This window comes from Cupressus sempervirens, chromosome 5 (assembly GCF_028749045.1).
Source record: "Cupressus sempervirens isolate cs-2001-9-10 chromosome 5, ASM2874904v1, whole genome shotgun sequence".
In the NCBI taxonomy this organism is placed as follows: domain Eukaryota; kingdom Viridiplantae; phylum Streptophyta; class Pinopsida; order Cupressales; family Cupressaceae; genus Cupressus; species Cupressus sempervirens.
The window spans coordinates 935,120,005-935,132,587 of NC_143122.1; the positions used below are offsets into that span (position 1 = coordinate 935,120,005).

At 36.2% G+C, this 12,583-nt stretch overlaps 2 protein-coding genes across 5 annotated transcripts in view; one reads left to right on the forward strand and one right to left on the reverse strand.

Moving 5' to 3' along the window:
* LOC149559019 (uncharacterized) overlaps positions 1 to 12,583 on the reverse strand; it is a 71,560-nt gene that overhangs the window by 42,657 nt on the left and 16,320 nt on the right. For all 4 annotated transcript variants that reach the window (XM_089832972.1, XM_089832975.1, XM_089832974.1 and 1 more), the window contains one exon: positions 3,654 to 3,847. In XM_089832972.1, coding sequence (XP_089689098.1) covers positions 3,654 to 3,847 — 194 coding nt within the window. The remainder of the gene's footprint in view (positions 1 to 3,653; positions 3,848 to 12,583) is intronic.
* LOC149559020 (uncharacterized) lies at positions 9,652 to 10,432 on the forward strand. The gene is made up of 2 exons (XM_089832976.1): positions 9,652 to 10,011; positions 10,109 to 10,432. Exons 1-2 carry the CDS (start codon positions 9,784 to 9,786, stop codon positions 10,346 to 10,348), a joined length of 468 nt encoding a protein of 155 aa, XP_089689102.1. The 5' UTR covers positions 9,652 to 9,783; the 3' UTR covers positions 10,349 to 10,432.

The window sequence follows — 12,583 nt, forward strand, 5'->3', positions numbered from 1 at the left end:
AAAACATAAAAATAAAGTGTCTTCTTAATTCTCGTTTGCTTATTTGAATATTTTTGAACTATCACTTGGCATTTAATATTTATCTTTGGCATTTGGAATTGATCAATGATATGGTATCATACTATCAAATGATTTAGTTTTACAATTCCATATATTCCTTTAATTCTTTTTGTGTATATATAATATATATACACAGCCCGTACCCAAACCCGAAAAAAAAAAAATCCATGTATCCAGATATCAGGTTCTCATACCCATGGCCATATTGGTAACTTAGGTATCCAGTCAGCATTTCTTTATTTATGAGCACGGCAGAGCAAAATGACAGCCATGGAAAATTATTTCAGTTGACGGTGTCATATTTGAGCAGTTTAAAACAAGCAGATATGAAGTAGACTTTTTTAGTCTAATAAGTTGAGCAAGTGGTGCTACCTGAAAATAGCATTGAGTGTGTATGTCCCAGCATCCACAACATCAGTGATAAGTTCAGGGTAACACATGACTAATGTAATCACCTACACAACTCCTGCTGTCTTTTTTAAACTATTTTCCAGACAGGGCGTCAGGGAATATCGTGATCAGAAAATATAAAGGTGAACTTCAAAACAAAGATTTGGAAGAGATGTGTTCATGATGTTGAAGCTACACATATTACAAGAGGGTCATTAAGGAAGCAAGGGTGATGGGAAAATCAGGAAAGTGAGGTATTAATTAATGCTAAAGCGGATAGCTTATTTGTTGCAGTGCCCTCGATCAATGAACATGAATACATGTTATCTTGGCATGAAGTGAATAAAGGTTTCCAAAGTTGTTATTGCTTGAGGTCAAGCAATCTTGGGAAGGGCAGACTGTTATGCTTCCACCCAGAAACAAATGCACTCACAAGTTGCTAAATAGATACAACACAGGGATGCATCCCCCTCCAACCCCCACACAACAGGGACTTGGCATTCCCAAGTCCCCCCACCAGCACCTTTGTGCCGCTGGGATGTGGGGACATCTAGATGTCCAGGAGTTGCCGAGGCATCTTTCGATTGTCCCAGGCATGTCTGGACATCCCCTTTCACCGCCCAGCATCAACATTGAAAAAAAAATTGTTAGAAAAAATTTATTTTTTAAAATTTTAATTTTAACATGATTTCGACTTGTTCGTTCTGACATTATGCTACTCATTATAATCATCTTTATGATATTTTTTGATATAATATAAATCAGATATTTGCTGATAAATTTAATTTTTAAAAGTAATAGGTGATTCCATATTCGATGTTCAAAATGAAAATCTCAGTGTTGAATGTTCAAGTATACCATATTTTGTATTGAGTATGTTCCAATTTGCCATATTCAAGTATTTCATATTTAGTTCTTGTACTATATATATAGTATATTATAATATTACAGCACCCCACGCCACCCACCGCCACCACCTGCTGTCATCCCCAAATTGAAGCCCTCTTTTCCCTGTCCTGACTTTCCCCAGTGCCCATGTTACACTGAATAGAACATAATATAGAATTTAATTATCATTGCCAAAAGGAAAAATCAAGGAGTAATAAACAATATCATTAAAAACAAAAATAAATAAAGTTAATGAATGGATCCAAAAGCATGAAATGAAGAGTCGTGTCAATTACATAGGAACGGTATTTGAAGGGAAAGAAATCAAGACGAAGGACATTGATTGGTCAAGATTTATTATTCATTTTACTTGTGGAATACGAACTAAGGATTCAACAATCTTGTGATCAAAACCCTCAAGATTAGAAATTATTAAAGGACTGACGGTCCGAAACCTTAAGTTCTCTTGTCAAGTTAGTGGACAAAAACCCCTCATTTAGGAAGAAATTTGGGGGCATTACAAAGGCATTTATGCAAAGAGAGGTCACAGCGAATTTGAAAGACATGCAGCAAAGGCGTACAAAGAGAGATGCTGTAAATTTGAAAGAACTACAACAAATGCTAAAGTAAAAGAATTATATAAACAAAATTAATATTTACAACCACCTATTAACTTATTATTGTTTGTTAAGAGTTATTTATTTAGGGCAAAATAAGGAAATTTTAGAATCGGACATTACACCATTCGAGAAGCTTGGAGAAACACTGGTATTAAACATAACAAGTTACAACCAACATAACTTCCCTGCTCAATAATAAATAAGCTCACACATTCCTGTGTGTATCCATTCGGGTATTATACCATTCTTCATACATTGATTCTTCTATCATCCAGAACTTCAAATGCCATCCAAATGTCAGAAGTGTAATTGTACTGTGCATGGAAATTCGATAAGTTGGAAAAGGACCTTCAGAGATTAAAGAATGTTTTTTATTCAGAAGAACCAGATTAACATGTAGACCAGTAAGCCTTCTACCAATGATGTTTTATTCAGATGAACCAAATTAGCAGGTTTTCCAGTAAGCCTGCTGACAATGAGAAGGTCTCCTTGCAGAATTACCTCTGGAAAGACAAGGTGAAAGTCTACATGATCTGAGAATGGACACTGTGAACTCACATAAGAAGCTCTTCAGATGCATCTATGACATTTACATCTGCAAACCTGAGGCTCTGGAGACACCATAGGCTTTGTGGTTTTACGTCACCATCAACTCCTTCATGGAGGATCAGGATTGCAATGAGGCACTGTGATGCTGGTTGGAAGCCAATGATCAAGATAGGGATGGAAAAAGGAGGAGCTTTCAACCTACTTAAAACCAGTACTATATGATATAGAGTTTGCTGAAATGTTAGTTTATTACAATATTTGGCTGATGAGGAGGTATGCTTCCAATGATCATTGCTAATATTTGGCCCATACTTATACTCTAGTGAGTTATTTTTCAGTTTGTTGCAATTTGATGATTGATACTGCTGTTGACTTGGTGGTCAGCAGTAGCACCTCCTTCGAGATTGGTGACATGGCTTAACCGCCTCCCATGGGTCCTAAATCTGACATTTGTATCGGGCATTGACAGTTCGAGCTTTTGGTGCAACAGCAAATGATTCAACTCTTAATTATGCTTATCTTTGTTTTGATCATTATGGGTACGTTGACAGGACAGGTAGATCCCCCTTTAGGCTGCCTAGATTATCCTAGTTAGTCAACTTTATTGCTCAGCTACCTGTTGGAATGAAGCCAACCTTTAAGTTTTTCTGTCATGTAAGGTCTGTGATGATAAAACCTAGTTATATAATAATATATCATAAAATATGTAACTTTTGCTTTTCTTTAAAATATGTCCATGCTTCACTGATTTTAATCAATTAAAAAATGCTCTTTTATCTCAATTGTCCTCAGCATAATTCAATGAAAATATAAATTAAATAAGTTTTTCAGGTCCAGTCCTGTTTCACGCCTCTCGACCAAATCAGATAAATGCAGAAAATTCAGTAAAATTGATGATTTCCTCACATTGATTATTCCTGTTACATGTCCCAAGTGAGAATGGGTGGTGCATTTGTTATTGGCAGCTCACTTCAGATTCTATGTCCCAAGTGAGAATGGGTGGTGCATTTGTTATTGGCAGCTCACTTCAGATTCTAACACACAATTTAATATTTAAAAAAATTTATTATAACATAAAAATATTATTAAAATAATGTATACAACCTAAAAAAGGCCCACATGGCTAAAGAGATCACCGATGCATACCCACAAATTCCACCAGTGCTCAAGTCAAATCCCCCATCCAAAAGATCACCATTTTCTTCATAAGACGGCTGCGCCATACTAGATAGTTGAAGATATGGCAATGCATAGGCAGCAGAAGTTGCAACAAGTCCTATCCAATGTTTCCAAGTGAATGATGAATGAAATATCAACATTCTCACCAGGATATATACAACCTATATGAACAGGCCAAAGCATTAATTAACAATGAGTTCTATAACCATATCAAATTAGGGAATCTTTCTTTCTAAAGGATGGAAAGTAGCAATAAGACAATATCAATTCCCTCGAAGTATTCCAGATAAATTTAAATGTTCTTTCTTCTACATGATGATTACAAAATCAGTTAAAGAACATGTAAAGGCACAGTATGATTCAAAATTGTTAGATTCAACTAAGTTCAAATGTCCACATTGTTTGAATTAGTTTTTTGACTGAAAAGCATTGAAAAATGATAAGACATTATATCCATTTGGCAGGGCCACGATGTCAATACAGTTTCATAAAATGGTATTACGTTATACTTAATTTATAAGCAAAATTGTACAATATATAACAATTTAATGTACAGAATTATAGGGAATATAATACAAACACAAAAATACTACTTAAAAGGACACACAAAAGCTGAAATAACTTCCCATTCAACTACTCTCACAAATGGATAGTTCTTATGTTGCAGAAGGGAATTGGTCCACCTAAGGCTTCATCACTCAATTAAGAGGAACAAGCTTGCCTCTAGAAAGTAGAGAAGCTAATTGTAATTTGCCTTGAGACTTGAGTATCAGCAAACTACTGACTCTAGTACCATTCACATTGGGATGCTGATTGTAAAGATGTTAGGCAGATTGACACAAAGGATCTGCAACAGGGATTTGGAAAGCTTCCATTGGACAAGCAACAGATTCAGCCACAAAGTAACACAAAAATCTCTTTTGATATTAATCGCCCGAATTAGGTATAGTTGTACCTAGTAATTATACTATATTACTTATGATTTTTGTTTGAATTAGACATTAAAAGAAAAATTCCAATCATTATTGTTAGGGTTATATCATTACCTGCAAATCCAAATCATGGCATTTTATTTATTATTGTTATACTACTATCACTAATATCATGATATATTTAATGCCACTACATTGTTGTCACTATCTTAGTTTGTTACATGTGCACACGCGTGCACACACACATAGAGAGAGAAAGACAAACAATTATCCCTATATACTTTCAATGGGGCTATAGCTTCACAAAAAGAATTTCAGAGTGGTCCACATAGTTCACTCCCCTTGCTGACTCCACCGCCCCACTAAGATGGTTGATTTGTCAATTCATGAATCAGTCCATATTATTTTCCTATTTTGCTTTCATTTATGTCCCACCCCAAAACCCCATGGTTTTGCAATGGGGGCATCTCTAAGACACAAGGATTGGGAGGGTTCATCCCCCTGCTATACAACCACCACAAGAGACTTGGGGATATTTCCGAGATCTCATCTTTCTTGAGGACTTCTAGGCAACTTAACGATGGACTCCCACAAGCTTCCCAAACATCTTGGAGTCTCTCAAGCATCCCCCATGACAAACTGCTACAAAAATTCTTGTTCAAAGTCATTTTTTTAAATGTGTGCCACAAGGCATAACCCTAATGGCTGAAGGGCTCCACCCAAACCCTAAACACTCACAGAAAACTCCAAAAAGGCATCAAAACTTCATTCGAACTAGTTCCAAAGTTTCAAAAACTAAGTTGAAACTCAAATGAATGGTTCCAAGTGTGAAACAGATAGCAAGAGAAAAGCATGAGGATTGATGAAGAGTGACATCAACCCACCATTCAATCAAAAGATTCAAAGCATTATTCAAGCCTCAAGGTGGGCTTCTTTCATGACTTTTTTTTAATTATTCAATTTAGTAGCTAATTACTAATTTTAGTTAGCAAATTTAGCAATTACTTTAAGATTTACAATTTACATTGTTACAAATTATAATTTTAATTCATTATTTTAACTGTACAAAAGAATAGTGTTCAGATTTTTAAATTTTTTATTTTATGACAGTAATATTTTATTATTTAGGTTCTCAATTTTTTGTCAAATTAAGACTGTAACTTTTGTGTATCCACTACTCTTGCACTTCATGTGACCTGAAATCACAAAACAGAGGTGAAATTCTTCTTTGACAAAGGTTAAGAACAAGATTTGTGCATCCTCTGTTTTTGCACTTTGCATGACCAGAAGTAAGGAAAACTTGTGGCTTAATCCCTTGCATTGTGCATGATTTGAATTTGAATTTTTACATTGTAAACTTATAAAGTTTCAATTGTCCCTTGCACTATCTTTAAGTATGAATCCTCATAACATGAGCGAAGATGAGATTAATCCTTAAGAGGTCGAAAATAAGGTTAAAACTTTGAAGTGAAACTGAATTCAATTTAATTACCTAACAAAAGTACAGAAGTTCAGAGAGGTGAAGACACTAGTTTTGTGGAAGTGCAAATGTTAGTTGCCAAGGTCCCTTTGATCGTAAGTCCCATTTAAAACAATTTAAAACTTGGTTATAATTCAATCTCGGTACATTTTAGGAGCACTGGGTTGTGGAAGTACCACTTGTGTGAACTGAATTTCAAGACAGCATTACCAAAATGAATGCCCACCTTCATATCTGAGACAAGAAATTAGATGTATGTGCCAATTGGCACAAACCTAGAATATAGAGCTGAAATAAGGGTGCTAGTGAAGAAATTATTTTGCAAAGGCCATAGGCATGTTTTCCTATTTTGCAAAGGCCATGGGCATGTTCTCCTATTTCTTCTAGTTCAGGGGGAATAGAGTCTAAGGAGAAACATAAGATGACTAGTGAAGCTTCAAACCCACTTGCAGATTTGTTCGATGTGTAGTTGAAGGATGAGGTAGATGATGCCATTCACTAATTCTTCTTTGCCAATGGCACTCCATTCCATGTGGGTACTCTCCTTATAAGGAGGTAGCAAAGACAATATGACGAAGGCTGTCACATGTGCCACCAAAGGAAACTAAATTGAGGACACTAATCTTGAATAAGAACCATTCCAAGATTAAAATAAATGAAGAAAATGAAAGGATATTGGAGAACAAGTAGCTGCAGCATAGTCACAAATGTGTGGACAACCATTAGGGATCGTCCACTAACCAACATCGTGGTTACATCCATCGATGGAACACTCACAAAGTACTTGGCGAGTTGCAAAAAAAGTGCCAACTTTTGGGGCTCTTCGAGTTTTTCTGACTCTTACTCGTCCACAAAAGCTCGTCAAGTTTTTGGCAAAAAGCTCAGAACATTTAACATCAAAACTCGGCTAGAATCTCATTCCATTTTTAAAGGAAAACGACTGGCCCCAGTCAATTTTATTTCTCATTTGTTTCACTTCCATTTTACTAAGGGGTAAAAATAAAAATACTCTTCCATACCCTTGCAAACTGATTTCCATTGGTTTGAAGCAGATTTGGGGTAGTTTTTGAAGAAAAATCAGACCCTCTACTCTTGACGCCTTTATATTTGGCTTCGTCGGGTGTTGCAAATTCTTTCAAATTTTATATTGTCTTTTCCTTTACAAAGATTAAATGGTATTTTGTGTTTCATTTACCATTAATTTTCTATTGACATATGCACAAAAACAAGTAAGATATTTGACACATATCTGAAAAAAAAATATAAAGGACTGATAATTGTTAAATGTCATTCTCAAAATTCCTCCTTATATAATTATTCAGCAATTTTAGCAATTGTGCAAGAACAATCACTCTTCTAAAAAAACGCAAAGTCTATCGACTAATCGTAGCATGAACAAAAGTGTGCATCTGCTAGTTGTAATGATGTATTTACTTTTAGTTCTATAGAAACTATTTACCATTTTGCTTCTAGCCATCAGCGTTTCTCATGAGAATGTGATTTTTTACCCACTTTGTGTTTAAATCATAGATGGAAAACTCGCCAAGTACTCGGCGAGCTTTTAAAACTCGCCGAGTTTCCTAGCTCGGCGAGTTTTTAACCAGTTAACTCGCCGATTTAAAAACTCGGCAATCTGGTAAAAACTCGCCGAGTAATCGGCGAGTAGTTGGCAAAAACTCGGCGAGTTTTTCCTAAAAACTCGCGATTTACTAGTGAACACGGCCTGTGACGGATTTAAGCGGCAGTGAGTGTGTTTTTTCTCATTCTTTCTTGTATTTGCATTGTTTAGAACCTTGAGGAGTGAAGAGAAGAAGGTTTGGAGGCATTCTTGGCTGATTGCAAGTGATTCAAGGCGGATTTGAGTGGATTGTAGAGGATTCTAACCGATTTTAGAAGACAAATTTCTTTCCAAGTATGTTCATCTTATCATAGTTTGAAAACTTTTTATAGTTTTATAACAAATGTTCTTTTGTTTTTGTTGTTTTTTGTAAATGTTTTCAAATCATTTAAAATCATTTTGAATCATTTGAAACCCTAGCTTCTAAAGATATGGTTGAAGTTTGTTGTTTGCTAAGGATATGGTTCAAGTTTGAAGTTTGAATCATTTGAAACCCTAGCTTCTAAGTTCTAACTTTGTTTATTCATTTCTCTATATATTTATGTGTAGGGCAGCGGTCAACCATTAAAAAAATGACAAACCCACAAGAAGAGTGGCCACAAACACCATGCCCATCTGGATATATAGGCACTCGGCCTAAAAATGCAAGAGATAAGGCATGGTGGTATGCCTATGAAGCTCCAAATCCAAATGATATTGGGAAGGTGATATGCATTCCCTGTGAGAGAATTATTTCTGGAGGCATAAACCGCCTCAAATACCACCTTGCAGGCATAAAGAAACATGACTCAAATCCTTGTCTCAAGGTAACTGATGAAGAAAAAAGATTCATCCATGCCCTACTTGCAGCTGCTGAAGAGAAAAAATTGAATAGGGAGAGAGCAAAAATAGCTATGAAGGCAGCCATAGCTGAATCTGAAGGAGCTCCTTTTGATATGCAAGAGGAAGAAGAAGCACTTGAGAACATACCAGGATCTCTTCGTGGCCCACGGATCCGCAAACAAAATTTCTCTTTTACCGGTTCCACTTCTTCTACATCTCGTACTTCTTCATCATCACCATCCAGATCCCCATCAGGGATAGGTGGTTATTTTGTGCCCAAGAACACACCTGGAGCACAACCATCATTAGAGGGCACTGCATGGTTTAAGGAGGTGCATGAGCAAACTGATATTGCAGCAGCTGATTTTTGGTTTTTCAACAATATCTCAATGAATGCCGCTGATAGTCCCTATTGGGTCAATATGGTGAATGCAATGACAATATCAGGAAAGGGTACAAGCCGCCTAATCGCAAGGATATGAGTGGAAGGTTAGTATTTTACTATTTAGTAATTGTAAATAATTGAGATTCACTTTAGTTCATTGTTATATTTTAAATCTTAATTGTTATAACTTATTTCCTAATTTTTTACTAACACTTACACTTTATTTAATATTACACTTAAATTTTGTAGGTTGCTTGACAAAGCGGTTGGTAGGGCAAGATTGTTGATAGAAGACCAAAAGAAAGAGTGGAAGAAGTACGGCTGCACCATTTTATCTGATGGGTGGACAGATGGAAGAAGTAGAACCATTATTAACTTCTTGATTGCTTGCAAAGATGATGTGGTGTTTTGGAAATCTGTCGATGCCTCCAACAAAGTGAAAAATGCAGCCACATTGGCTTTAATGTTGGAGAATGTTGTCATGGAGGTGGGAATAGAGAATGTGGTGCAAATAATCACAGATAATGCAGCAGCATATGTGGCAGTAGGTAGATTTAATTTTTTATATTTGAATCAATATGAATCATGAATGTAATGCTATGGTATTATTCAATTTAGATTTGATGTAATTTGTAAATACTAAATATGGAAAGTTTGTTACTGATTATTGATTTTTTGCTAATCTTTTAGGTAGAATCCTCCAAGAGAGGCATCCCACACTTTTTTGGTCACCTTGTGCAGCACATGTCCTTGACCTTCTTTTGGAGGACATAGGAAAACTTGATTGGGTGAGTCTAGTTGTGGAAGATGCTAGGCGAGTCACGAAATATATCTATAATCACCCATGGGTTCTCAGTTTGATGAGAAAAGCCACTAAAGGCAAAGATTTGATGAGACCTGCTATGACAAGGTTTGCAACGGTCTTCTTGACGTTGCAAAGTATTCTTGACCACATATTGGCTTTGAAGCAAATGTTTGTGTGTGCTGATTGGGTTGCTTCACCTTACTCAAAGAAGCCCGAAGGAGAAGCTGTGGCACGAATAGTCTTTGATGATAGCTTTTTTGCAAAGGCTAAGGAGATTGTGGAGGTAACTTCATTATATTTTTAGTTTATTCAAGTTTCATTTTCAATTCATAACTTACTATGTTATTAACTAATTTGTATTTTTCAAATTTCAAATGTAGATGTCTCTGCCCCTGGTTCTAGTCTTGCGCACATGTGATGGGCAGCAATCCCCAATGGGAGGTCTTTATGAGGCCATGGATAGGGCGAAAGAGGCTGTTAGAAGTTACTATCACGGGGACAGTCTCAGATTTGACCCCATTTGGGAAATAATTGATAGGAGGTGGAACAATATGCTCCATCAACCTATTCATACAGCAGGCTACTTCCTCAATCCCAAATTCAGGTACTATGATAATTGATTGTCCTTGAAGTTGGGATTTTAATAAGTCTTTATTTTACTTTACTTTTTAAGGTTGTGTAGTAAGACTTGATATCATTTTCTATTTGTTTTAGGGCTGATGATTCCTACTCAGATCCTAATGGAGAGGTCATGGAAGGTCTCTCTAAATGCATTGAGAGAATGATATCAAGTGAAGAGGAGAGAGACCTTATTGTGACCGAACAACAAATCTATGTGGAATCAAGGGGTCCTTTGTTCTCTTCTATGCTAGCAAAGAGAGCAAGATCTACTCAAGCACCAGGTAAAGCGTCAAACTTTAAAACTTTTGCTAATTGATAAGTTGTGCTTCTGATTTTGTTTTTTATTGCTTTATAACTTTTTTAATTTTGTTTTGCAGATGCTTGTGGGCAAGTTGGGGTGGCAATACCCCCAATTTAAGGAAATTTGCTCTCAAAGTCCTATCCCAACCTTGTAGCTCATCCCATTGTGAGCGCAATTGGAGCTTATTTGAGTCCATCCATACAAAGAAAAGAAACAAAATGACTCAAAAACAGCTTAATGACCTTGTTTATGTGCACTATAATCTTAAGTTGCGCATAAAAAAATCACAGCTCTTAGAACTACCTGGTCCGCTTGATCTAGATGAGATAGATCCTTATTCTGATTGGACAGCACAGGAGCCAAGTCCATTTTTTACACCAGATGAGATCGCTGATTTGGAGAGGCAGGGCATGGAGGGGGAGGTTGACACTGATTTTCAGTTCACTATGGATGACATTGAGGATGAGGATGAAAATGATCATGATTCAGGCGAGGATCAGACATTACCATTAGGAGGAGATGCATCCTCTTCTAGGACGCTGAGCCAGTCAGTAGGGACGTCGAGCGAGGGGGCACAACCACAGAGTTCACTGTCACGCAGCTCACGCCCTATCCCAGTGCGGGGCACTTCTTCTAGGACTAGACCCCCTCGCTTTCCTGCTAGTGCAAGTGGAAAGAGGAAGATGTGATTGGCATTGTCACATTGTATTGATGTATTTAGACTTTTAGTATTTACTTCTAGTTTGACAGATTGAAACTATTTAGTAATTTACTATTTTGCTTCCTACCATGAGCATTCTGCATGAGAATGCAATTTTGTACGCATTATGCATTTATATATATCTAAACTTTGTTTCTTTCTTTTGTATTGTCTTTAATTAACTTATTAGATGCATCTTCTCATTAAATTTTGCAAAATAAATGTATTTTTAATTAAATTTCAGCGGTTTTTTAGGTTCCCGAGTTTTTCTCAAGTTTTTTTTTTAAATCGCCGAGTTTTTCCCGATTAAACTTTTGGGGGGCTTGGCGAGTTTTTGCATTTGGCGAGTTTTCCAACTATGGTTTAAATATATATAGACAAAGCTTGTTTCTTTTGTGTTCTCATTTATTGACTCATTGAATGTACGTTCTCATTGTATTTTGCTAAAAAAAATGTATTTCTAATTTAAATTCAACCAAATTTTTATGTTCCCAAGTTTTTTTGCTGAATTTTTCCCAAAAACAAGCCAATTTTTCCTAAGTTTTGTTGATGTCAGTTTTTGAACCACTACATAACATATTAGTAATTGAATATCTGATACAGAGTATCAAACACCCAATTCCTCTCTTGAAAAGTTAATAATCATGGGACATGAGAGTAACTCCAATGTTCCTTTCACCTATGGATACTAACTCAATTTTATCAATGTGATTTGCTACTAATCACGTAGGTGGCCTTATGCTGTTTGCTTGAGGACGATTTGAACTTTGGTGGAGTAAAGGTGATGGTGATTTGGTGTGAATGCAAGATGATGTTGATGGGAAGGTGATGGTGAATGAGTGTGCTCTGATACTTGACTTACTTCTCTAACTTTCTTCTCTAAACTTCGACTACTCAACTACTTGTTATTCTACTCCTACTCCTATGAATGGAAGGATTAGCAAATGAATGAAGATTGAATCTAATGAAAGTTAACCAGCGGCTCCACCTCCATAGATGCAATGATTCAAAAGAAAATGAACTAGTTTTCCACACAAGGCTTCCCAACAAGCCGCTAGGATGCTAGTGGTCTAGTATTGATCCCTATCAAACATCTACTAATGCTACCATGCAACTATCCATCTATTTTACCCTTAATCTTACTTAACAACTTCTTGAAATCAAATTTACTTCAACAACTTCAAAGGGAAATCTAATGCTAACAATTGGAAGTAGAAACCATGCAACAATACC

Excerpts from the sequence above, each read along its gene's own strand:
- LOC149559020 (XM_089832976.1), top strand. The coding sequence starts at position 9,784 with ATGAGAAAAGCCACTAAAGGCAAAGATTTGATGAGACCTGCTATGACA. Across the intron at positions 10,012-10,108 it reads AGGCTAAGGAGATTGTGGAG|ATGTCTCTGCCCCTGGTTCT; the intron begins GTAACTTCATTA and ends TTTCAAATGTAG.